Consider the following 27,386-nt stretch of genomic DNA (forward strand, 5'->3'; position numbering starts at 1 on the left):
GTCAGAGGAAGGTTTGTTTGGGGAGAGCTCCCTAGGGATCCCATCTTGTATCCACCAATGAAGTTCTAGCCTCCCCTGGCCGCTGGCCTCACTCAACGGCAGAGTCTCTGTCGAGCACATGGCGTGCACAATGGCTGTGGTCACTCTGACCTCTCTGACCTCTCCTTCTTCCACATAGTGAACCTCTGACCATCCCAATGCCTGCCCTCAGCCAGGCCTCGGTTTTCTCACCACCTCACCTCAGCGCCGAGCTTACGGCTTGCATCCCATCGTAGGCAACTCAGCCCATACAGCAGTGCCTGGTCTCCAGTCGTCTTGGACCACCCTTGCCGCTGGACCAAGACCCTGCTCAGCTAAGCCCGTGTGGTAGCCAGTGTGCAACAGCCACCCCACATTGAAAGAACTCACGCACAGGCATCTTTCACCCTATGATGATGGCAGAGTGTGATGAACCAGAGTGTCAGAACTAACAACATTTCATGCTCCCAGCATTACATTACTCCCAGCAAAACTGTCACCAAGCTCATGGGCTACAGGGCCGTAGTAATACCTGCCCTCCTGTATGGCTCAGAGATGTGGACCATGTACAGTAGACACCTCAAGCCGCTGGAGAAATACCACCGGTGATGTCTCCGCAAGATCCTGCAAATCCCCTGGGAGGACAGATGCACAAACATTAGCGTCCTCGTCCAGGCCAACATCCCCAGCATTGAAGCACTGACCACACTTGATCAGCTCCGCTGGGCAGGCCACATAGTTCGCATGCCAGACACGAGACTCCCAAAGCAAGCTCTCTACTCGGAACTCGTCCACGGCAAACGAGCCAAAGGCAGGCAGAGGAAACGTTACAAGGACACCCTCAAAGCCTCCCTGATAAAGTACGACATCCCCACTGACACCTGGGGGTCCTTGGCCATAGACCGCCCTAAGTGGAGGAAGTGCATCTGGGAGGGCGCTGAGATCCTCGAGTATCGTCACCGAGAGCATGCAGAAATCAAGTGCAGGCAGTGGAAGGAGCGTGCGGCAAACCAGGCTCCCTGCCCACCCTTTCCCTCAACGACTATCTGTCCCACCTGTGACAGAGACTGTGGTTCTCGTATTGGACTGTACAGCCACCTCAGAACTCATGCTAAGAGTGCAAGCAAGTCTTCCTCGATCCTGAGGGGCTGCCTATGATTGATTGATTGACTGATGATATTTTACATGATATTGACATAACATTGAATTACATGACCGTGGTACAGCCCGGGGATTATGCAGACTTACCCTCTGCGAGAACCGGTTTGGCACCAACACACGTGGGGGTGCAATCATACGCTCCTGTCAGGACTGCAGTGTGTTCTTCGAGGTCCATCAATTCAACAGTCTTTGGCGGACCTCCGCCTGTTTCTTCTGAATTCCCTATTGGATTTCTTGGTGACTATCATATATTGATGGCCACTAGTTATGGGTTGTAGGGCTGGAGGAGGTTATAGACATGGAGAGAGGCGAGGCCATGGAGGGATTTTAAATTTGTGAATTGGGGAATGCAGGAGCCAATGTGGGTCTGCAATGTCAGGGTGATGGGTGCAGGCAGCAGAGTTGCAAATGAGCTGGAATTTCCGGAGGAGGGAGGATGGGAGGCTCGGCCAGGAGAGCAGCAGAGCTCGGTGAGTGCAGGAGGTGTGAACCGGTGCCTGGGGCCCATCCCTGGTGTCTATCCACTTTTCATCACCACATTCCTGGGCCATGAGAGTCTTCACTTTGCCAGATTTTCACACACTTCCCTCCCCCACTGATGTTCTGCTGTAAACATTTACACTTCCTTTAGACCCATCTTTTGTTTCTTTTCTCTTCCCCTTACCACCCCCTTCTTGCACCATTATCTCTTTTGTCAGTTAATCACTCCTGCCCTCCACCCTGTCACAGGTCTGCCCCTTTTGTTCTTCAACTGCCCCCTTTTCCTTTTTCTGTATTTGCTTAAAAGCTGCTCACCACAGATGCTGCGTGAACTTACTGAGTCTTTTCTGCATTTACTGTTTTTCTTCCAGAATCCGCATAACTTAATACAGCTTCTTTAATGTAGTAAAACACCCCAAGGCACTTCACAGGAGCGTTATCAAGCAAAATCTGACACTGAGCCCCACACAAGGGGACAGGTAATCAATTTCATCATCATAGGCAGTCCCTTGGAATCGAGGAAGACTTGCTTCCACTCCTGAAGTGAGTTCTTAGGTGGCTGACCAGTCCAACACGAGAGCCACAGACTCTGTCACAGGTGGGACAGATAGCCGTTGAGGGAAGGGGTGGGTGGGACAGGTTTGCCGCACGCTCCTTCCGCTGCCTGCGCTTGACTTCTGCACGCTCTCAGCGACGAGACTCGAGGTGCTCAGCGCCCTCCCGGATGCACTTTCTCCACTTAGGGCGGTCTTGGGCCAGGGACTCCCAGGTGTCGGTGGGGATGTCGCACTTTATCAGGGAGGCTTTGAGGGTGTCCTTGTGATGTTTCCGCTGCCCACCTTTGGCTCGTTTGCCGTGAAGGAGCTCCGAGTAGAGCGCTTGCTTTGGGAGTCTCGTGTCTGGCATGCGAACTATGTGGCCTGCCCAGCGGAGCTGATCGAGTGTGGTCAGTGCTTCAATGCTGGGGATGTTGGCCTGGACAAGGACGTTGATGTTGGTGCACCTGTCCTCCCAGGGGATTTGTAGGATCTTGCGGAGACATCGTTGGTGATATTTTTCCAGCGACTTGAGGTGTCTGCTGTACATGGTCCATGTCTCTGAGCCATGACAGGTAACCAACAGCTTGGTCAAAGAGATAGGTTTTAAAGAGTGTCTTAAAGGAGGAGAGAGAGGTAGAGAGGTTTAGGGAGGGAATTCCAGAGTTTAGAGCCTAGGCAACTGAAGGCACGGCCGCCAATGGTTGAGCGATTATAAACAGGGATGCACAAGAGGCCAGAATTGGAGCAGCGCAGAGATCTCGGGGTGGGGGGGGGGGTTGTGGTGTTGTGGGGCTGGAGGAGATTATAGAGATAGGGAGGGACGAGGCCATGGAGTGATTTGAAAGTAAGGATGAGAATTTTAAAATCAAGGCGATGCTGAACCGGGAGCCTATGTAGGTCAGTGAGCACAGTGGGATGATGAATGAATGGGACTTGGTGTGACTTAGGACACGGGCAGCAGAGTTTTGGATGGACTGAAGTTTACGGAGGGTGGAAGATAGGATGTAGGTCAGGTGGATGTTGGAATAGTGAAGTGTAGAGGTAACAAAGGCATGGATGAGGATTTCAGCAGTGGATGAATTGAGGCAGGGGCAGAGACAGGTGATGTTACGGAGGTGGAAATAGGCCACCTTAATTCAATCCTGTGGGTGTGGGATGTGGGCGTCGTTGGCAAGGCTGGCATTTATTGCCCTTGAGAAGGTGGTGGTGAGCCACCTTCTTGAACCGCTGCAGTCCGTTTGGTGAATGGTGCCCTTATGGGGGGAGTTCCTGGATTTTGACCCAGTGACGATGAAGGAACGGCGATATACTTCCAAATTAGGATGGTGTGTGACTTGGAGGAGAATTTGCAGGTGGTGGGGTGTTCCCATGTGCCTGCTGCCCTTGACATTCTAGGTGGTAGAGGCCGCGGGTTTGGAAGGTGCTGCCGAAGCAGCCTTGGCGAGTTGCTGCTGTGCATCTTGGTGCAGAAATGTGGTTGGAAGTTCAGTTCAGGGTCAAATATGGCACTGATAGAGTGGCTAGGAAGGACCTGCTCCCCTTGGCAGAAGGGTCAACAACCAGGGGGCATAGATTTAAAGCGATTGAAGGGAGGTTTAGGGGAGATATGAGGGGGGATTTCTTCACCCAGAGGGTGGTGGGGGTCTGGAACTCACTGCCTGAAAGGGTGGTCGAGGCAGAAAGCCTCACCACATTTAAAAAATGCTTGGATGTGCACTTAAAGTGCCGTTAGCTACAGGGCTACGGACCAAAAGCTGGAAAGTGAGATTCGGCTGGATAGTTCTTGGTCAGCCGGCGTGGACACGATGGGCCGAGCTGTAAATTTCTATGATTCTATGATGACACCAAGATTGTGAACAATGTGGTTCAGCCTCAATCAGGAAAAAAAAATTAAACAAAGGAAGCTTATAAAATGTTCCCACATTACAACAGCGACAACATTCAAAAAGTACTTCATTGGCTGTAAAGCGCCTTGAGATATCCGGTGGTCGTGAAAGGTGCTATATAAATTCAATCTTTCTCCTTTCTTATTTTTTCTCCTTTCCTCTTCAAATCAAACCATCTTATTATTCTTGCATTTGTAGGGTTGGAGGTCTCACTTTGAATGTGTGCTAAAAAAAAAGACTAAGCTTTAAATTAAAACGTGAAAGATTTGCTGATTTATAATTTTGCAGAAAGGGCAGCGATCCCTTTAACAGAGACCAGCGGCGATCCCTTGAACAGCGGGTGGGCGGGGCTAGGCCGGGCTGGCGCGTGTGCTCGCTGCTGATTGGCTGGGCCCTGATTGGATGGCGCTGCGGCCAATCACAGGCTTGGTGACCAAATTCAAACCGCTGGGGTTTGGCGGCGGCGGCGGCGCCGAGCGGGAGCGGAGACTGAGAGAGCGGTGGGGGGGGGAAAGCAGTGAGCGGGAGCCCGGCCGGCGGAGCGGGGAGAGGCCGGGGACTGAGAGCGGGAGCCCGGCCGGCGGAGCGGGGAGAGACCGGGGACAGACAGACAGACAGCCCTGGCCCGATGGGTGAGTGTCGGCGGCTCCCGCTCATTCCCCCCCCCCGCCCCGGAGTTCCCGCTCTGTACCGGGCGGCGGGGCCTGTGGTGGGCCGGCGGGTGGGTGATGGAGGGGTTGGGTTTACACAGGCCATTCGGCCCAACCAGTCCATGCCGGCGTTTATACTCCACTCGAGCCTCCTCCCGTCTTTCCTCATTTAAATCCATCAGCATAACCCTCTATTCCCTTCTCCCTCATACGCTTGTCCAGCCTCCCCTTAAATGCATCGATACTATTCGCTTCAACCACTCCCTGTGGTAGCGAGTTCCACATTCTCACCACTCTCTGGGTAAAGAAGCTTCTTCTGAATTCCCTATTGGATTCATTAGTGACTATTTGATCACCCCTTCCTCCTTTCTTTCCCCAAGAGAAAAGAGACCCTGTTCATCTTTTCCTGATGTGTATGCCCTCACTTTTCTGGTATCATCCTTGTATATCCTCTCTGCACCCTCTCCAGTGCCTCTATATCCTTTTTATAATATGGCGACCAGAACTGTACGCAGTGCTCTAAATGTGGTCCAGCCAAGGTTCGATACCGATTCAGCATAACTTCCCTACTTTTCAATTCTATGCCTCTAGAAATAAACCCGAGTGCTTGGTTTGCTTTTTTATGGCCTTGCTAACCTGTGTTGCAGCGTTTAGTGATTTGTGTATTTGTACTCCGAGATCCCGAAGGACATAAAAATTAGGAATTTGAGTAGGCCGCTTGAGCCTGCTGCTCCATTCAATGAGATCATGGCTGATCTACCTCAATTCCACTTTCCTGCACTATCCCCATATCCCTTGACTCCCTTAATATCCAAAAATCTATTGATCTCTGCCTTGAATATGGTGGGTGGTGTGAGGGGGTCCTGCTGGGGAGTGGGGGATCACTGGGGTGTGGGGGATCATGGGTATGTGAGGGGGGAAGGGTGGGAGATCACTGGGAAGGGTGAGGAATCACTGGGGTGTGTGGGTGGGGGGGGAGGAGGCTGAGGGATCACTGAGGTGGGTGGGGGAGGAGGAGGCTGAGGGATCACTGGGAAGGGTGAGGGATCACGGGTGGGGGTGGGTGGAGAATCACTGGGAAGGGTGAGGGATCACTGGGGTGGGGGGGAGGGTGAGAGATCACTGGGGTGGGGTGGGGTGGGGGGGGGAAGGGTGAGGGATCACGGGTGGGGGGGAAAGGGTGAGGGATCACTTGGGTTGGGGGGAAGGGTGAGGGATCACTGGGGTGGGGGGGGAAAGGTGAGGGATCACGGGTGGGGGGGGAAAGGGTGAGGGATCACTGGGGTGGGGGGGAGAAGGGTGAGGGATCACGGGGGGGAAGGGTGAGAGATCACTGGGGTGGTGGGGGGGAGGGTAGGGTGGGGGATCACTGGGGTGTGGGGGGGAAAGGTGTGGGATCACTGGGGTGGTGGGGGATCACGGGTGTGGGGGGGAGAAGGGTGAGGGATCACTGGGGTGGGGGGGGAAGGGTGAGGGATCACTGGGGGGGGGGAGGGTAGGGTGGGGGATCACTGAGGTGGGTGGGAAGGGTGGGGGATCACTGGGGTGTGGGGGGGAAAGGTGGGGGATCACTGGGGTGTAGGGGATCACTGAGCTTGCCTGCGTGCTGGGACGTGTTTTGAGCATGGAGTCGGGGAGGAAACACCAATCTCACCAACAGATTAACTTATTAATGAAACCAGGTCGCTGACACTGGGCAACATTGATGGGCTTTTAAACTAATCTCTGGGGCAAAAGATACAGCCAGCGGGGGAGGGTCTAACTCCCTGTGTTGGTGTAGTGTATTCATGAGGCTTTCAACTGGGGTTGTCTCGAAAGTACACAGACTTTGACTTTATGCTTTAATATGAAAGCAGCTCCAGGTTTCCAGACACTGGCCTGTTGTACTGGGACCTTTTTGGATATTAAGGTAATTAAGAGATATGGGGATAGTGCAGGCAAGTGGAGATGAGGTAGATGATCAGTCCTGATATTGAATGGTGGAGCTGGCTTGCGGGGCCGAATGGCCTACTCCTATTTCTTATGTTCTTTTGCACTGTTTGAAGCCATGAGGACATTTTGCCAGGAGTTGAGGATTAGCACTAGTATAATCAGTGTGTTTATTTCACCATTTAATTTTATTTCACAATTTCCCTCTCTCTCCTTCTATCTTTCTCCTTCGCCCCCCCCACCCCCCCCCCAAATAAAATGAAGTTGTAATGGTCAACATTTGCTTGATTTCTTGCTGTGTATGTGATATCTCATCATTTTCTATATGATGGGGCTGTTGGAGGTTCTAGCAACCCCTGTACTTGCTGACCTACATTGGCTCCCGGTTAAGCAATGCCGCGATTTATTTAAAAAAAAAAATCTCAATTTAGTTTTCAAATCCCTCCATGGCCTCACCCCTCCTTATCTCTGTAATCTCCTCCAGCCCCACAACCTGCCGAGATGTCTGCACTCCTCTAATTCTGCCCTCTTGCGCATCCCTGATTATAATTGCTCAACCATTGGTGGCCGTGCCTTCTGTTGCCTAAGCCCCAAGCTCTGGAATTCCCTGCCTAAACCTCTACACCCCTCTCTCCTTTCAAGATGCTCCTTAAAACCGATCTCTTTGACCAAGCTGTTGGTCATCTGATGTGGCTCGGTGTCAAATTATAATGCTCATGTGAAGCACCTTGGCGTGTTTTACTACATTTTAGGCACTCTATAAATACAAGTTGTTAGAGAACTGTGTAATGAAATGTTGACCTTTATCTCAAGCTGGTAAACAAAGGCAAAAGAAGTTGTGCTTCAATTGTATAAAATTCTGGTCATACCCACCTGAGTTAACTGCGTTCAGTTCTGGGCCATATACCTCAGCAAGGATATACTGACCTAGGAGGGGGTGTGGCGCAGATTCACCAGAATGACACTGGAGCTAAAAGGGTTAAGTTATCAGGTCAGGTTGCATAATCTTGGTTTGCTTTGCCTTGAGTCTGGAGATTTGGGAGGTGATTTAATTAAGATGTTTAAAGTGATAAAACGATTTAATAGGGCAGATAGAGTGAGAAACTATTTCCCCTGGTGAGGTGAGTCCACAACAATCTTAAAAATTAGAACCAAGCCGTTCGGGGGTGATGTCAGGAAGCATTTTTTTTCTCACAAAAGGTGGTGGAAATCTGGAAAGCTCTTTTTCCCAAAAAGGCTGTGGGTGCCAGGGACCGGTTGACATTTTTAAGACCGAGATTGATTAGATTTTTTTATTGGGTATTGACCGATACGGAGCAAAGCCGGGTAAATAGATTCAGATCAGAGATGGTCTAATTGGCGGAACAGGCTCAAGGGGCTGCACGACCTGTTCCAATGTAAATATTAGCGCACAACGCCTATCTCTGTGCAATTGCATAAGATTCAATCCTCTTTAGAGCATATGAACGGACTGATGGTTACTCCTGTGTAGAGACCTTTGGACCAGCTCAGTATCTTCAGCTGCTCTCGACTGTGGTGGTGTTTTGGAGGGCGAGGAGTTGTCCTCAGTACCACTGGTTGGTAGGGGGGGGCGGGGGGGGTGGTGTCAGATGTCAGACACTGATCTTGTTGCTGATTGATATCCAGTGGTCTGCTGGAGAGTGTGTGGATGTCGATGTACTGATATGGCATTGTGCCCATCAGTGCTTCTTCCCTTTACATCCTAACTCTGCTGCCCGTGTCCTAACTCGCACCAAGTCCCGTTCACCCATCTTCCCTGTGCTTGCTGGCTCACGGTTAAGCAATGCCTCGATTTTTCTCATCTTTGTTTTCAAATCCCTCCGTGGTCTCGCCCCTCCCTATCTTCAACAGAGTATAAAAGCAGAGCAGTCCTGCTACAACTGTACGGGGTATCGGTGAGGCTACACCTGGAGTACTGCGTACAGTTTTGGGTTCCGTATTTAAGAAATGATATACTTGCATTGGAGGCTGTTCAGAGAAGGTTCACTAAGTTGGTTCTGGCGATGAGGGAGTTGACTTATGAGGAAAGATTGAGTAGGTTGGGCCTCTACTCATTGGAGTTCAGAAGAATGCGAGGTGATCTTATTGAAACATATAAGATAATGAGGGGGCTCAACAAGGTGGATGCAGAGAGGATATTTCCACTCATAGGGGAAACTTAAAACTGGGGGACATCGTCTTAGAATAAGGGGCCACCCATTTAAAACTGATGAGGAGAAATTTCCTCTGAGGGTTGCAAATCTGTGGAATTCTTGACCCCAGAGAGTTGTGGAGGCTGGGGTCATTGAATATATTTAAGGCGGAGATAAACTGATTTTTGAGCGATAAGGGAGTAAAGGGTTAGTGGGAGTGGGTAGGGAAGTGGAGGTGAGTCCATGATCAGATCAGCCATGATCTTATTGAATGGTGGAGCAGGCTCGAGGGGCCAAATGGCCGACTCCTGCTCCTATTTCTAACCCCACAACCCTCCGAGATCTCTGTGTTCCTGCAATTCCAACCTTTTGCACATTCCCGATTTTAATCACTCCTCCATTGGCGGCCAAGCCTTCGGCTGCCTGGGCCCGAAGCTCTGGAATTCCCTCCCTAAACCTCTCTGTTTCTCTATACCTCTCTCCTCCTTTTTAGATGTTCCTTCAATCCTTTTGGTCGCCTGTCCTAATATCTCCTGTGGTTGTGTCAAATTTTGTTTAATAACGCTCCTATGCTAAAGAAATGAGAGAATTTGCATATTTCACAATCGGAAGATGGCCCAAAGTGCTTTATAGTTATTGACATATGCTGCAGCCAAATTGCACACAGTAAGCCCCACAAACAGCAATGTGATAATGACCCGATGAGCTGTTTTAATGATGTTGGTCGGGGGACAAATATTAGCCAGGACATCGGGGAGAACTCCTGTGGGATTTTTTGCGTCCAACTGAGGGGCAGACCAAAAGACCTCCGACAGTGTGGCACTCCCTCAACACTGCACTGGAAGTGTGGGCCTGGATTTGGTGCTCGAGTCTCTGGAGTGGTGACCTGAACCCACAACCTTCTGGGTCTGAGGTGTGAGTGCTACCCACTGAGCCTCAGCTGGCAATACACATGAGCTATCCTACACTTTGGCCTACGATTGATGATTAACACGGTGCCCTATTCTAATGAGCACTCAATTAGTCAAACAAAGGTTCACTAGAATGATTCCTGGGATGAGAAGAGATTGAGTAGACTAGGCCTATATTCCCTTGAGTTTACAAGGATGGGGTGATCTAATTGAAATGCCGAAGATTCTTAAGGGGTTTAACAGGGTAGATGCAGGGAGGAAGTTTCCCCGGGCTGGGGAGTCTAGAACCAGGGGTCACAGTCTCAGAATAAGGGGTCGGCCATTTAGGACTGAGATGAGGAGAAATTTCTTCACTCGCAGGGTGGTGAATCTTTGGAATTCTCTACCCCAGAGGGCTGTAAATGCTCAGTCTTTTGAGTATATTCAAGACAGAGATCGATAGATTTTATGAATATTAAGGGAATCAAGGGATATGGGGACAGTGAAGGGAAGTGGAGTTCAGGTAGAAGATCTGCCATGGATAGCGGAGCAGGCCCGAGGGGCTGCGTGGCCTGTTCCAGTGTAAATATTACTACTCCTAGTTCTTGTTGACATTCTCTGTCAAATTTTATTCAAAGCATTTATTTAAAATAACATTATTTTCTGTTTCAGTGTTGAGAGCATCTCGCGAGGAGATTGTGTTGACGGTGCCTCTCCACCCCTCCGACATGAGGTACACGGGTCGACCCAGCCACCTAGCTGCCTGTCCGACGAGTGGGATGAGCAGTGCGTGTCCTGGCGGCAGCGGTAACATGGAGGCGCACCCTGGGAAGGCGGGCAGCCTGCAGTGGGGCCCGGACTGCCCGCACCATCGGCGCTGCACCGAGCCTCTGGACTGTGCCACGGACGCCGGAGTTGCGTCTTTGGCGGCGGACGGCCTGGGTGGTACCGCGTGCGGCGCTCGCCGGGATCCACCGGGCTGCTCCTGCGGCCCCTCTTGCGGTTGTGGCTGCGCCGATTCTCAGGACAGTGGCTACCTGTCTCAGGACAGCGGCTACCTGTCTCCGTTGAATCAGTCCGTGCTCTCGGCGGAGGACGAAGGGACCCTCGCGCCGGGGGGCGAGCTCTCGGCGGAAGGCCGAGCGGGCAACGGCGAGCAGCCTTGGGATTGGACTTCAGGAGATGACGAGGAGGAGGAGGAGGAGGAGAAGAAGGCTCCTGCGGACGTTTTGAGTGCGCGCAGTGTTGCGGAGGGTCCCGGGCTCGAGGCAAAGCCGGCCAGCCCACACAAGAAGAGCCCAGGGCTTTCCAAGTGGCACCTGCTGCCGGCACTGCAGGTGGGCTGGGCAGTGTGTCAGAGCATGGGCCGGGCCAGAGGCAAGCCCGGTGTCGACCAGTCCCTGCTCAAGCAGACTTTACTGGGCCAAACCTTCAGCATCGAGAACCTCATCGGCAGGAAGATGGGGTTGGAACGTGTGGACATCTGGAAAGAGCTTTCGGAGAGAGGCTTCCCGCTCCTGCTGAGCAAACTGCTGAGGTTTCTGTCTGGCGCTGACCTACTGAAGTAAGTTCAGTGTCCCTGTCCCCTCTTGTGTTGTATCGGACCTTGGTTAGACTACACTGGGGCTACTGCGCGCAGTTCTGCTCTCCATTATTACAAAAAGGATGTCGAGGCATTGGAAAGGGTGCAAAAAAACATTGACCAGGATGATACCAGAACTAGGGTAGATGTCGAAGTTGTTTCCACTTGTGGGGGAGGCCAGAACTAAGGGCCATCAATATAAGTTGGTCACCAAAACATTCAATAGGGAATTCAGGAGAAACTTCTTAACCCAGAGAGTGGTGAGAATGTGGAACTCACTACACAGGGAGTGGTTGAGGTGACTAGTATAGATGCCTTTTATTAGAGTATTTTGAGGCTATAAGTAGCAGGGTAGATAAATGGATGTTGTATATTTGGATTTCAAAAAGGCATATTACACAAGATAAGGGATCATGGGATTAGGGGTAATGTATTAGCATGGACAGAGGATTGGTTAACAGACAGAAAACAGAGTCGGGTTAAACGGGTCTTTTTCAGGTTGGCAGGCTGTAACTAGTGGGGTGCCACAAGGATCCGTGCTGGGGTCAAGTTATATTAAAGATCTTGATGAAGGGACGGAGTGTACTATATCCAAGTTTGCTGACGATACAAAGCTAGGTGGGACAGTAAGCTGTGAAGAGAACATAAAGTGCCTGCAAAGGGATATAGATAGACTAAGTGAGTGGGCAGTAAGGTGGCAGATGGAATATAATGTAGGGAAATGTGAGGTTAGTCACTTTTTGGTCGGAAGAATAGAAAAACAATATTTTTTTTTAAATGGTGAGAAACTTTTAAATGTTGGTGCTCAGAGAGATTTGGGTGTCCATGTGCAAGAATCATAGAAAGTTAACATGCAAGGTACAGCAAGCAATAAGGAAGGCAAATGGCATGTTCTTTATTGCAAGGGGGTTGGAGTATAAGAGTAAGGAAGTCTTGCTACAATTGTACAGGGCCTTGGTAAGACCACACCTAGAGTATTGTGCACAGTTTTGGTCTTATCGAAGGAAGGATATACTTGCCTTGGGGGCGGTACAACGGAGGTTCACTAGATTGAATCCTGGGCTGAGAGGGTTGACCTATAAGGAGAGATTGTGTAGATTGGGCCTACACTCTGTAATTTAGATGAATGAGAGGTGATCTCATTGAAACATACAAGATTCTGAAGGGGATTGACAGGGTAGATGCTGAGAGGTTGTTTCCCCCTGGCCGGAGAGTCTAGAACCAGGGGTCACAGTCTCAGGAAACGGGGTTGGCCATTTAAGACGGAGATGAGGAGGAATTTCTTCACTGAGGGTTGTGAATCTTTGGAATTTTCTGTCCTAGAGGGCTGTGGATGTTGAATCTCCGAATATATTCAAGGCTGAGATCGATAGATATTTGGGGAATCGAGGGATATGGAGATCGGGCGGGAAAGTGGAGTTGAGGCCGATGATCAGCCATGATCGTATTGAATGTTGGAATAGGCTCAAGGGGCCGAATGGCCGACTCCTGCACCTAATTCTCATGTTGTTCTTTAAGGGGAAGCTCGATAAACACGAGGGGGAAAGGAGTACAGGGTTATGATGCTCGGGTGGGAGGAGGCTCGTGTCGGGTACAAACACCAGCACACACCTGTTGGGCTGAATGGCCTGTTCCTGTGCTGTAAATGCTATGTCATTTTATCTCTGTGGCATCTCTGGCACGGTGACATTTACTGACTGCCCTCGTTACCTTGTGAGCTTCAAGAGTCAACTATCTGGTGTGGGAAATGTTCGCCATAAGCAGCGGCAGGATCCACTCCCCGGGAAACATCTCAACCATTTAGGTTCATGCACCAAATCTGGTAGATTTAATGGCTACTGTCTGGTGTCCACTCCTCAATGAATAGATCTATTGAATTCAGTTTGAACTCCTGACCTCTGGGTTACTGATCCAGTGCCACAACCGACACATTATTATTACTGGCCTCCCCCTGTAACTGTTTTGTGGGATTGTGGACACATCGCTGATTATGAATGTTAACATACTCCCCATACTCAGTACAGGAAGAACACGGGATACCTGTGGTGCTGTGCTTGTGTCTTTAGGCAGAACAGAATCGGATCCCTTCGCGACCACCATTTTGAAAACCCGCAGTCCCCTGACGCAGATTAACTGTAACAGACGCACCTCATTGACGGCGACATATTCACCTGAGCTGATCTTCCCCGCCCGTCACGTTTATTGTAAACGCTCCCCTGGCTGGAAAGGTGGATAGGGAGATGGGTTTGGGGGTGTGTTGAGCCGGTCCATAATGCGCATGGACCTGTGGTGAGCAGTCCCTGAATGCTGTGAAGCTACGCAGATGTGGTTAGTGTAACCGGTGTGGTGGTGATGTTGCAGTAGGGAGATCTCCTGAGATCATTGATAGAGGAAGCTTTAGCCTGCATTCAAAGCTGTACCATGCTCCAGAGAATTGAGCACATGGTCTGGGCTGACACTCCAGTGCAACAGTGAGGGAGCGCTGCCCTGTCGGAGGGCCGGCAGTGAGGGAGCGCTGCCCTGTCGGAGGGCCGCCAGTGGGGGGGGCCGTACTGATGGATTGCCCATCTCTCTGCTCCAGTCACTCTGGTGACACCATTTGCTGCGTTACCACGGCCATTTTAGACAAGCATGGGAGCTGATCTGGCCCAATTTGTCCTTAGGCTGCCCTCTACTGACTAGGTAAGCAGCAGCAGCTTGGCCCGTCAGGTAGTCCATGTGTCCCCTGCTCATTCCAACAATGCAGTCGGGCTTTCCCTGTACTGTGCATTATGGAGGAGGAGGAGGAGAGTGGTGGGGGAGAAATTGGTGGGTCTGCTTGCGCCTGTCATATTGGGTCGCTTGATGCCACCTTTCTACATAAGAAATAGGAGCAGGAGTAGGCCATACGGGCCCTCGAGCCTGCTCCACCATTTAATACGATCATGGACTCAGCTCCACTTCCCTGCCCGCTCCCCATAACCAATTTTTCCCTTATCCCTCAAAAATCTGTCTACCTCCGCCTTAAATATATTCAATGACCCAGCCTCCACAGCTCTCGGGGGCAGAGAATTTCACAGGTTTACAACTCTGAGAGAAGAAATTCTCCTCGTCTCGGCTTTGAATGGGCGGCCCCTTATTCTGAGACTATGTCCCCTAGTTTTAGTTTCCTCTATGATTGGAAATATCCTCAGCATCCACCTTGTCGAGCCCCCTCATTGCCTTATGTTTTGATAAGATCACCTCTCATTCTTCTGAACTCCAATGAGTGTAGGCTCAACCTATCCTCATAAGTCAACAAGAGTTCAGAAGAATGAGAGGTGATCTTATCAAAACATAAGATAATGAGGGGGCTCGACAAGGTGGATGCTGAGAGGATATTTCCACTCATAGGGGAAACTAAAACTAGGGGACATGGTCTCAGAATCAACCTAGTGAACCTTCTCTGAACAGCCTCCAATGCAAGTACATCCTTCCTTAAATACGGAGACCAAAATTGTACGCAGTACTCTAGGTGTGGCCTCACCAATATCCTGTACAGTTGTAGCAGGATTTCTCTGCTTTTATGCTCCATCCCCCTTGCAATAAAGACCAACATTCCGTTTGTCTTCCTGATTTACTTGCTGCATACTATAGAATCTTTAGAGGGATATAGAAAGTTAAGAGGCAAAATTAAAAAGGATATTAGGAATGCTAAGAGAGAGCACGAGAAATTCTTGGCTAGTAAAATTAAGGAAAACCCTAAGATGTTCTATAAATATATTAAGAGTAAGAGGATAACCAAAGAAAGGGTAGAGTCTACTGGAGACAGTGAGGGTAATCTTTGTGTGGAGGCGGAAGATGTTGGTAAGGTTCTTAACAAATACTTTGCATCTGTTTTCACAAAGGAAAGGCACAATGCAGATACCGCTATCGAGGAGGAGTGTGACATTCTGGATGAAATAAATATAGTGAGAGGAAGTATTAAGGAGTTCAGCAGCTTTGAAAATAGATAAGTCCCCAGGCCCAGATGAAATGCATCCCAGGCTGTTGAGTGAAGTAAAGAGGAAATAGCAGAGGCCTTGACCATCATTTTCCAGTCCTCTTTGGATCTGGGCATGGTGCCGGAGGACTGGAGGACAGCTAATGTGGTACCCTTGTTTAAGAAGGGAAAAAGGGATAGGCCGAGTAATTACAGGCCTGTCAGCCTAACCTCTGGTGGGAGAATTATTGAAAAAAGTCCTGAAAGACAGGATAACTCTGCATTTGGAAAGGCAAGGATTAATTAGGGACAGTCAGCACGGATTTGTTAAGGGAAGATCGTGTTTGATTAAGCTGATTGAATTTTTCGAGGAGGTAACCAAGAGGGTCGTTGAGAGTAGTCCGTATGATGTAGTGTATATGGACTTTAGCAAAGCTTTTGCTAAGGTCCCACGTGGTAGACTGGTCACAAAGGTTAAAGCCCATGGGATCCAGGGCAAAGTGGCAAGTTGAATCCAAAATTGGCTTGGAGTTAGGAAGCAAAGTGTAATGGTTGATTGATGTTTTTTGACTGGAAGGATGTTTCCAATGTGGTTCCGCAGGGTTTTTGCTTTTTGTTGTATATATCAATGATTTAGATTTGAATATAGGAAGTATGATTAAGAAGTTTGCAGACGACACTAAAATTGGCTCTGTGGTTGATAATGAAGAGGAAAGTCATGGGCTGCAGGAAGATATCAATCTACTGGTCAGGTGGGCAGAGCAGTGGCAAATGGAATTTAATTCAGAGAAGTGTGAGGTGATGCACTTTGGGAGGGCTAATGAGGAAAGGGTATACACATTAAGCAGTAGGCCACTTAATAGTGTAGATGAACAAAGGGACCTTGAAATGCTTGTCCACAGATCCCTGAAAGTAGCAGGCCAGGTGGTTAAGAAGGCATACGGAACACTTGCATTTATTGGCCGAGGTTTAGAATATAAGAGCAGGGAGATTATGCTTAAATTGTATAATACTTTGGTGAGGCTACAGCTGGAGTACTGCAATTTTTTTCTCTAAATTATAATTTGCTTTTTAATTTTTTTTCTGCCAGTGGATAACCTCACATTTTCTCACATTATACTCCCTCTGCCAAATGCTTTCCCTTTGTCTTGGCATGTCTATATCCCTCTGCAGATTTCTTGTGTCCTTCTCACAATGTGCTCTCCCATCCATCTTTGTATCATCAGCATAATTTGGCTACATTACACTCGGTCCCTTAATCTAAGTCATTAAGATAGATTGTAAATCGTTGAGGACAAAGCACCGATCCCTGCGGCACTTTTTGCCAACCGGAAAATGACCCATTTATCCCGACTTTCTGTTAGTTAGCCAATCCTCTATCCATGCTTATATATTACCCCCAACCCTGTGAACTTTTATCTTGTGCAGCAGTAACCTTTTATGTGGCACCTTATCAAATGCCTTCTGGAAATCCAAATACACCACATCCACTGGTTCCCCCTTATCCACCCTGTTCGTTACATCCTCAAAGAACTCCAGCAAATTTGTCAAACATGATTTCCCTTTCATAAAACCATGCTGACTCTGCTTAATTGAATTATGCTTTCTCTTTGTAAAGCTGCAATGACTGAAACTATGGCTTTTCTTCTTCTTTCTCAATAGCTGTGTCAAGGTGAGCAAGACGTGGAGGAAGATTATTTCTGACGATAGGAGGGCAAGCCAGTCCTTGAAGAAGGCTTCTCGCTTACGAAGAGTAGGTCCATATTTCTTCCCTCCCATTAACCTGTGAATCCTGGGAAGTACTGGTAATGGGTTACAGGACCAGACATCTGTGGTAATGTTGAGTGCTGATAGATCAGAAGTTGGAGCAGGAGTAGGCCATACGGCCCCTTGAGCCTGCTCCGCCATTCAATACGATCATGGCTAAACTTCAACTCGACTCTACTTTCCCGCCCGATCCCTTATCCCTTATCCCTTGATTCTGTTAAAGTCACAGCCCTTTGGGGTAGAGAATTTCGAAGATTCACAACCCTCTTGAGTGAAGGACTTTCTCCTCATCTCAGTGTAAATGGCTGACCCCTTATCCTGAAACTATGCCCCCTAGTTCTAGACTCTCCAGCCAGGGGGAAACAGCCCCTCAGCCCTTACCCTGTCCAGCCCCCTCAGAATCTTGTACAAGACGTTCAGTGAAGTCTGTTCCTCCTGAGGTGACTGGGGCACGTGGCTTATTTTTGCTGAAACCACTGTCCCGTGACGCTGGCGTTTGAGCATGTAACCTTCACCAACCTCTGGCCATGCTTCCCGGTGGCGATTGGCTCAAAGCGCTTCATGACTGGTGACTCAGCGTAAAATCGGGAGGGAGGGGAGAACGTGGGTTTTCTCCCTCCAATCGTCCCCACTCCCTATCTCGGAGGAGCTGATTCTCCGGGGTGCAGTCCCGATGGATTTGATTCCTGGGGGTGTAGTTCTATGGGTGATGTGGGCAGTCCATGGGGTGGGGTATGTCAGGCACGCAGTGCTGTTCCCAGTGGAATGCGGGGGGGAGGGGGGTTCTTGCGGTACAGTTGTGTGGGGGTTGGGGCAGACTCCTGGAGGGGGTGCAGTTGATGTGGGATTCTCTAATGGTGGCTGCAGTTCTTCGGGGAACCAGAGTCTTGCGCTGGAGTTAATCGGAGGGAGGAGGAGGTCTGAGGTGTTGTGGTCTTTTGGTCATCTCACCCAAGTGGCCAAGCTTACCAAGTGAACCTCGACAGTGTTGGCAGGTTATTTAATTGTAGACTATTTACGGCCTCCCCCTATCTCTATAATCTCTTTCAACCTGATGAGATGTCTGCGCTCCTCTAATTCTGCCCTCTTGAGCATCCCTGGTTGTAATTACTCAACCATCGGTTGCCGTGCCTTCTGTTGCCTAGGCCCCAATCTCTAGAACTCCCGGCCTAAATCTCCCCGCCTCGCTACCTCTCTTTCCTCCTTTTAAGAAGCTCCTTAAAACCTACCTCTTTGACCAAGCTTTTGGTCACCTGCCCTAATTTTTTATGTGGCTCCCCTTGAGTGTAGAAGATTGAGGGGTGATATGATGGCGGTGTTTAAAATGTGAACGGGATTCGATAGCGTAGATAGAAAGATAAGCTTTTTCCTCTAGTGGGGGAGACCAGAACAAAGGGGGCATTACCTTAAAGTTAGAGCCAGGCCGTACAGGAATGAAATCAGGAACCACTTCTTGCAAAGGGGGCAGTGGAAATCTGGAACTCTTTTCCCCCCCCCCCCCCCCCCCCCCCCCTCTCCAAAGGCTGTGGATGCTGGGGGTCAATTGGAGCTTTCAAGGCTGAGATCGATAGATTTTTTTTGTTGGGTGAGGGTATCGAGGGATACGGGCCAAAGGCAAATTGAGTTGGGGGTAAAGATCAGCCACGAGGTTGGGGGGGCTGAATGGCCCCCTCCTGTTCCTAATGCTCTCTCGCCCCACAGCTGTGTTGCTCAGTGCCGTACTTTTTTCTAATGCTCCGTGTCAGCTTGTGGCTCAGTGGGTAGCACCCTCGCCTCTGAGTCAGAAGGTTGAGGGTTCAAGTCCCACCCCAGGGACTTGTGCACAAAGAAAAGTCGAGGCTGACACTCCAGTGCAGTGCTGAGGGAGCGCCGCACTGTCTGAGGTGCCGTCTTTCGGATGGGACGTTAAACCGAGGCTCCGTCTGCCCCCCTCAAGCGGACACAAAAGATCCCGTGGCACTATTTCGAAGAAGAGCAGGGGAGTTATCCCCAGTGTCCTGGCCAATATTTATAGCTCAATCCATATAACAAAAGCAGATTATCTGGTCATTTTTACATTACTGTTTGTGGGAGCTTGCTGTGCGCAAATTGGCTGCCGGGTTTCCCACATTACAACAGTGACTACACTCCAAAAGTGCTTCATTGGCTGTAAAGCGCTTTGAGACGTCCGGTGGTCGTGAAAGGCGCTATATGAATGCAAGTATTTTGCCCTTGATGCAGTTGTGTGTTAACCGGTATTTTTATTTCTGTGCGATGCCAGGTTTCTGCTGCTGACTCTCTGGGCGATACGGCCACACGCAGGAACACGGTATCACGCGGGGCGCTCTCTTCTGTTCAGCGCGTGGGTCTGAATTCCCCGCGGAAAAACTCGGCTCCGCGCCAGCCTCTCGGCCTGGCCACGCCCGGCAACGCTTCCCAAAAGAGCATACGGCACCAGCAGGTAACTTTGTGAGAAGAAGTGCTTCCTGATTTCGCGCCTGAACGGCCTGGCTCTAGTTTAGAAATTGTGTCCCACCTCCCCCCATTGTTCTAGATTTCCCCTGCCCCACAGAGGAAAGGGCAGACACGGAGAAACTATCAAATTCCTTTTTGCCATTTTAAACCCCTCAGTGTTCTAACCTCAAGGGATGACAAGCTTAGTCCATGCAGCCTGTCCTCCTAATTAACCCCTTTAAGCCCCAGTGCCAATCTGGTGAAGCTGTGCTGCACCCCCTCCCTTTCAGTGCCGTGTGCCGGATTGGGGTCTGGCCAAGGCTCTCTGCAACTGACCCAACACTTTCACCCCTTTACCGAATGGAGATGCTTTGTATTGCAGAAAATACTGAGATGGAGCATAAGATTACACAGGATATACGGCACAGAAACAAGCCATTCGACCCAACCAGTCCATGCCGGTATTTATGCTCCACTCGAGTCTCCTCCCACCTTTCCTCATCTAAATCTATCACCATAACCCTCTATTCCCTTCTCCCTCATACGCTTGTCCAGCCTCCCCTTAATTGCATCGATACTATTCGCCTCAACCACTCCCTGTGGTAGCGAGTTCCACATTCTCGCCACTCTCTGGGTAAAGAAGTTTCTTCTGAATTCCCCATTGGATTTCTTGGTGACTGTCTTATATTGATGGCCTCTAGTTTATAATCTTCCCCACAAGTGGAAACACTTCATATGTAGGAGCAAATATGTAGGCAAATTGCTGTGAAGTCTAAAAACCATAGGTTAGTAATAGTAGGGGTTTTTAACTATCCAAATATTGACTGGGACAATTTTAGTGTGAAGGGTATAGAGGGTGCGGAATTCTTGAAATGCATTCAAGAGAACTTTTTTAGTCAGTATGTAGCAAGCCCAACACGAGAAGGGGTGGTCTTGGATTTAGTTTTGGGGAATGAAACTGGACAGGTTGAAGGAGTATTAGTGGGAGAGCATTTGGGTGCCAGTGACCATAATTCAGTCAGATTCAAGTTGGTTATGGATAAGGACAAGAATAGGCCTGGAACAAAAGTTCCGAATTGGGGAAGAGCTAATTTTGCTAAGTTAAGGAGTGATTTGGCCATAGTAGACTGGAAACAGCTACTTGTGGGTAAATCAGTGTCGGAACAGTGGGAGGCATTCAAGGAGGAGATCCGAAAGATTCAGGCCAAACATGTGTCCTTAAAGAAAAAGGCTGGGAAAAATAATTTGAGAGCCCCCTGGATGTCTAGGGACTTACAGGGAAGGATTAAGAAAAAAAGGGACGCTCATTTCACACATCAACGGCTAAATATTTTAGAACCTTTAGAGGAATATAGAAAGTTCAGAGGTAAAATTAAAAAGGATATTAGGAATGCTAAGAGAGAGCACGAGAAATTCTTGGCCAGTAAATTAAGGAAAACCCTAAGATGTTCTATAAATATATTAAGAATAAGAGGGTAACTAAGGAAAGGGTAGGGCCTATTAGAGACCATGAGGGTAATCTTTGTGAGAAGGCGGAAGATATTGGTAGGGATCTTAAAGGAACGAGGTAATGCTGATACTGCAATTGAGGAGGTGTGTGATATTCTGGATGAAATAAATATAGTGAGAGGAAGTATTAAGGGGTTTAGCAGCTTTGAAAGCAGATAAGTCCCCAGGCCCAGATGAAATGCATCCCAGGCTGTTGAACGAAGTAAAAGAGGAAATAGCAGAGGCCTTGACTATCATTTTCCAGTGCTCTTTAGATATGGGCATGGTGCCGGTGGATTGGAGGACTGCTAATGTGGTACCCTTGTTTAAGAAGGGAAAAAGGAATAGGCTGAGTAATTACAGGCCTGTCAGCCTAACCTCAGTGTTGGAAAATTATTGGAAAAATTCCTGAAAGACAGGATAAATCTGCATTTGGAAAGGCAAGGATTAATTAGGGACAGTCAACACGGATTTGTTAAGGGAAGATCATGTTTAACTAACCTGATTGAATTTTTTGAGGAGGTAACCAAGAAGGTCGATGAGGGTAGTGTGTACAATGTAGTATATATGGACTTTAGCAAGGCTTTCGATAAGGTCGTAGACTGGTCATGAAGGTTAAAGCCTATGGGATCCAGGACAAAGTGGCAAGTTGGATCCAAAATTAGCATGGAGATAGGAAGCAAAGGGTAATGATTGATTGTTTTTGTGACTGGAAGGATGTTTCCAGTGGGGTTCCGCAGGGCTCAATACTAGGACCCTCGCTTTTTGTGGTATATATCAACGATTTAGATTTGAATATAGGCAGTATGATTAAGAAGTTTGCAGTGAACGCTAAAATTGGCTGTGTGGTTGATAATGAAAAGGAAAGTCATGGGCTGCAGGAGGATAGCAATCTACTGGTCAGGTGGGCAGAGCAGTGGCAAATGGAATTTAATTCAGAGAAGTGTGAGGTGATGCACTTTGGAAGGGCTAATAAGGAAAGGGTATACAGATTAAGTGGTAGGCCACTTAATAGGGTTAGGGTTAGATGAACAATAGTGTAGCTGAACAAAGGGACCTTGGAGTGCTTGTCCACAGATCGCTGAAAGTAGCAGGCCAGGTGGATAAGGTGGTTAAAAAGCATTATATGGAATGCTTGCCTTTATTGGCCGAGGCATAGAATCTAAGAGCAGGGAGGTTATGATTAAATTGTATAATACTTTGGTTAGGCCACAGCTAGAGTACTGCGTGCAGTTCTGGTCGCCGTATTATAGGAAGGCCGTGATTGCACTAGAGAGGGTGCAGAGCAGATTTACTAGGATGCTGCCTTGAATGGAGAATCTTAGTTATGAGGACAGATTGGATAGGCTGGGTTTGTTCTCATTGGAACAGAGGAGATCTCATCGAGGTGTACAAAATATTGAGGCCTGGACATAGTGGATAGTAAGGGTCTATTTCCATTGGTGGAGGAGGCTATTACAAGGGGCATAGTTTTAAAGTGGTTGGTGGAAGATTTAGAGGGGATTTGAGGGGGGGCTTCTTTAGGCAAAAGGGTTGTGGGGACCTGGAACTCGCTGTCTGGAAGAGTGATGGATGCAGAAACCCTCACCACTTTTAAGAGATGGTTGGATGGGCACTTAAAGTGCCGTAACCTGTAGGGTTGCGGACCGAGAGCTGGTAATTGGGATTAGACTAGATGACCTTTCGTTGGTCGGCACAGATACGATTGTAAATACTGCAGGGAATAGAATATGGCCAGGATGATCTCCTGGACTAGTTTCGATCGCCTGGGTGGATCGGAGAGGAATTTTCCCAGATTTTTTCTCCGTGAATTAGCCTGGGATTTTATCTGGTTTTTGCCTCTCCCAAGAGATCACATGACTCCGGTTGGGGTGGAGTGTCGATGGTTTTAGTATAAGGGATGTTGCAGTGGTGTGGGGCAGACTGGTTGGTGCTCTTTACCTTTCCGTTTACCTTGTATGTAACCTTTAGGGCTGCTGACCGAGGGCAGTGCGGCTTTTTGTCGGCCGGCGCAGACACGATGGGCCGAAATGGCCTCCTGTGCTGTAACTTTCTATGTTTCTATATCTACTCTATCAAAACCTTTCATAATTTTAAAGACCTCTAAGAAATTGCGAATTGGAAGAAATAATTTGACCAAAAAGTCTCTTCAGACTGGTGTTAGAATTGAAGATTCATTCCATGATACAATAGCTAAAGTGACTTGAACAGCGTGAACATCAATAACTGATAACTGGCAACTCCAAACATTGAAGGCCAAGAGTGGCCTGGTTGACTCCAACCTTGGGAGGATAAACAGGAAAACGTGTAAAGAGGAGGGTTTCACCCAAGAGTTGAGACAAAGAACGTGACGTATCATGGGTTAAATGGTTCTGTCCACATCCTACTCCAGGCCCACCCCTAAAAAGAGAATAAAAGAAAGGCCTAGAAGACGTTTCAGGACAGACGGTGAAGATAAGAATTGTTCGTGCCACCAGGTGTCTGTCTGATCGGGACTAGTACCAGCTACTTGTCATGGTACTTCTATCTTGATTGCGTGTTGGGTTTGACTAATTTGAACTATATGTCCCTTAATAAAATGCCTTGTAACTCCTAAGACCCTTTAGATATCTGTGTGACCTGTGCTCCTAATCTTACAACTCTATTAGGTCAACCCTCAGCTTTCTCTTTTTTTTTTTTCCCAAGAGACCCAGCCTGTTCGTCCTTTCCTGATATCTATACCCTCGCATTTCTGGTGTCATCCTTGTAAATCTTCTCTGCACCCTCTCCAGTGCCTCTGAGCGGACAGTCTTCACTTTCCAAATGCCAAGAGGCAGGGTGAACCTGTCCTGGGGGTCGAGTTGATGCTGGAGCAGATTGAACATCATCTATGGGAGGGGTGGTCTTGAAAGGTCAATCATTTTACCACCCCCCCCCCAACTTCTCCCCAACTTTCCTCATGTCTCGTTCATGTTTTAAACTTACAGAATCAGAAATTTACAGCACGGTAGGAGGTTATATTGGCCCATCGTGTCCGCGCCGGCCGACAAAGAGCTACCCAGCCTAATCCCACTTTCCAGCTCTTGGTCCGTAGCCCTGCAGGTTACGGCACTTCAAGTTCACATTCAAGTATTTTTTTTTAAATGTGGTGAGGGTTTCTGCCTCTACCACCCTTTCAGGCAGCGAGTTCCAGACCCCCACCACCCTCTGGGTGGAGAAATGTCCTCTCGAATCTCCTCTAAACCTCCTACCAATTACTTTAAATCTATCTCCCCTGGTTGTTGACCCCTCTGCTAAGGGAAACTTGCCGAGACTATTTCCCTCGGTTTGTGCGTGCATACGTTTATAACCCACTGTGTGTGTTCTCTCTTTCCCCCCCCCCCGCCCCCCAGGTCGTGAAGACGCTCAAGTGGGACGAGACCCTCAAAATCTGCCCGCAGTGTGCCTCGCCGGCCAAGTTCTTCTCTTGCCAGCAGAGGGCGGTGTGCAGCAGCGAGCGCTGCTCCTACGATTACTGCTCGCTGTGTTTCTGCGCTTACCACGGCTCGAAGGACTGCGTCCGCCGACATTTTATAAACTGCTCCAAATCTCAGCCTCAAGCCGGGAGCAAAAAGAGCAAGCGGAACTTGCAGCGATTGTGACGAGCGAGAGAGAGTGTGTGTGTGTGTGTGTGTCTATGTGTAAATATATATATATGTGGATATATATATATACATATGTGGATATTATTTTTGTTTGCTAGGAGAAAACTAATTTCAGGAAAAAAAAGATTGTTTTAAGAACATTTTATGGGAACTGCAGTTTTTTATTTTAAATCCGAAAGCGTGCTGGGAAAAAAAAAAACCTCTTTAAAAATTAATATATAAAATACCAAGACGTGTCCCGACTGCAAAATGAACACATCGTGCAGACATTTTAATTGTGTAAAATTACCAGGTAAATGGTAGCTTCGAGATTTATAATAAACTACATGAATATATTTATAAATAATTGTCTCGGATATTGGAGATTCTGCCAGGCCTGTCGCTCAATGTTTCCCACATGGAGCGGAGGGGATGCCAGAATGTGTTTTCTATTGTCCATTTGCTGTCCTGTTTTAGAGTCTTCACACTGTTGTAAATTATTTCCTCAGAGTTATTTTACTGTCTTTCTCGTGTGTGTGTTGTATTTACTGCTCAATAAATGTATGAAAACGTTCGGCTGCCATGGAACTTTAAATGGACAATGTCATGACTTCTGGATTGTGCCGTGACTGGGAGCTGGAAGAACGTCTCTTCCCCCCCGGTCTCTCCCTCCCTCCCTCTCTCTTCCCCTCCACCCCCGGTCTCTCTCTCCCTCCCTCGCATCCCCCCTGGTCTCTCCCTCCCTCTCCCCCAGTGCCTGTCTGTTCCCCTTTTTCTCAATCCCAGTTTCTGTCGTCTCCTCCCCCCTGCAGGCTCGAAGGAACAATTGTCAATTGTGGGGGCCCACTGCCACTTCTGTTTCCGGCGGGAAGCAACGGGGGCGGATTGCAGAGGACGCAGGTACAGAAAGGCAGAAAAAGGATAGTACAAATAGTCACTCTGGTAAAATTACACCCGCCATTAATATGACTCAAAGTGTTATCTGCGAGACCTAAATTGTAATATTGAGGAGGACATGAGGGCGAAAGGAATTGAAGGATGTGCTGCTGGGAGTGAGGTAAAGAAGTGTGGGACATAAGCATTGGCATGGACTAGTTAGGCCAAATGGCCTGTTTCTGTGCCGTAAATTCAATGTGATGCTCTGTGATTAATAGTACAGGCTGCTTCCAGTGATAAAATGCAGTTGACCTGATAATGCAACATCTTGCCACCAGTGGTCACCCCATTATCACAGCAAAGTGTAAATTTCCTGGTTGTCACGATTTTAACACCTGTGGTAACTGCCTTGAAATAAATAAATGGGACTCCTGCTGGGGTTAAAATTCCACCAACCATGGCTTCACATTTAAACTGCATTTTGCCCCATCTGTCTGAACTCTCACAATCACATCACGTAATGGATTACTTTGAATCACAGTAATTTATGCAGCAGTCTATTTGCGCGCAGTAAGATTCCACAAGCGGCGATGAGGTGCATGACCTGGCGATGTTGGTTGAGGGATAAATATTGACCCCAGGACAGCGGGCAGAACTCTCCTGCTCTTAATGTCAGCTGTGGCTTCATGGCATTCACCTGAGGCAGAAAGTTGTGGGTTCAAGTCCCACTCCAGAGATTTCGGCACAAAATCTAGGCTGACACTCTAGTGCAGTGCTGAGGGAGTGCCGTCTTTCGGATGAGACGTTAAACAGAGGACCTCAGGCCATCTCAAAGTGCTTTACAGCTAATGAATTACTTTTTAAGTCTGGTCACTTGTAGGAAACGCAGCAGCCAATTTGCGCACAGCAAGCTCCGACAAACAGCAATGTGATAATGATCGGATAATCTGTTTTTGTTAGGCTGATTGAGGATAAATATTGGCAAACTAGGGATAACTCTTCTGTTTTTTCTTTGAAATAGTGCTATGAGATCTTTTTCGTCCACCTGAGAGAAAGACGGCACCTCCGACAGTGCAGTACTCCCTCAGTACTACATTGGAGGCTCAGCCGAGAATTTTGTACTCAAGTCTCTGGAATGGGACTTGAACCCACAACCTTCTGACTCAGAGGAGCGTGCTACCCACTGAGCTGACTATTAAAGGATAGAAATCCTGCTTTGAATATCAGGAAATAAATTAGCATAACATTGAAATTGAACAGCCTGATTAACTGATGATACCATCTTGGATTTTTGAAAGATAATTTTCTTATCTGAAATTCTAGACCCAAATTATATATTCGTGTGTGCAGTCAATGTCTGTGTTTTCAAATCGGAGACAAAGATTAAGCTACAATTCAAGTTTTACAAATTGTATCCATCATTTACTTGTAGGTTGCATTAAAAACCTGGGGCAATAATCTATCCATGACATCGACTCGGTAATTGAAAGTACAATTTCAAATTTGTGGACGACACCAAATTGGGGGATATAGTTAAGACTGATGAAGACTGCGGCACTATACAAGAACACACTAATAAACTTGCAGAACGGATGTGTAAATGGCAAATGAATTTCAGTGTAGATCAGTGTGAGATAGCATTTTAGTAGGAAGAGTAAGGAGGCCGGATAGTGCTTGCAAAAGTAGAGTCGAAATCGGATAAAGGAGCAAAGTGATGTCGGGGTACACATTCACAAATCATTAAAAGTAGCAAGTCCATAAGAAATGGGTTAATTTCTAGAGGAATAAAATTGAAAAGCAGAGAAGTTATGTTAAACTTATATAGAACGTTAGCTAAACTACACTTGGAGTACTGTCCACAGTTCTGGCCTCCATATTATTAAAAGGATATAGAAGCACTGCAGAAGTTGCGAAACGCATTTACAAAGATTATATCAGAACGGAGAGGTTCTAACTATCAGGAAAGGATGAACAGGCTGGGCCTCTTTTCTC

At 48.2% G+C, this 27,386-nt stretch overlaps 1 protein-coding gene across 1 annotated transcript; it reads left to right on the forward strand.

Moving 5' to 3' along the window:
* The first annotated feature begins 4,645 nt into the window (after positions 1-4,645).
* Positions 4,646-24,552, forward strand: fbxo5 (F-box protein 5). Its single transcript, XM_070888636.1, has 5 exons — positions 4,646-4,716; positions 10,379-11,270; positions 16,891-16,981; positions 19,256-19,435; positions 24,288-24,552. Exons 1-5 carry the CDS (start codon positions 4,713-4,715, stop codon positions 24,534-24,536), a joined length of 1,416 nt encoding a protein of 471 aa, XP_070744737.1. The 5' UTR covers positions 4,646-4,712; the 3' UTR covers positions 24,537-24,552.
* Positions 24,553-27,386: the final 2,834 nt, after the last annotated feature.

Source organism: Pristiophorus japonicus, chromosome 9, assembly GCF_044704955.1.
Source record: "Pristiophorus japonicus isolate sPriJap1 chromosome 9, sPriJap1.hap1, whole genome shotgun sequence".
Classification (NCBI taxonomy): Eukaryota; Metazoa; Chordata; class Chondrichthyes; family Pristiophoridae; genus Pristiophorus; species Pristiophorus japonicus.

Bases quoted from the DNA above. Each gene is read 5' to 3' on its own strand.
- fbxo5 (XM_070888636.1), top strand. The intron at 16,982-19,255 runs GTAGGTCCATAT...GTGCGATGCCAG, and splicing joins AGGCTTCTCGCTTACGAAGA to GTTTCTGCTGCTGACTCTCT. The intron at 19,436-24,287 runs GTAACTTTGTGA...CCCGCCCCCCAG, and splicing joins AGAGCATACGGCACCAGCAG to GTCGTGAAGACGCTCAAGTG.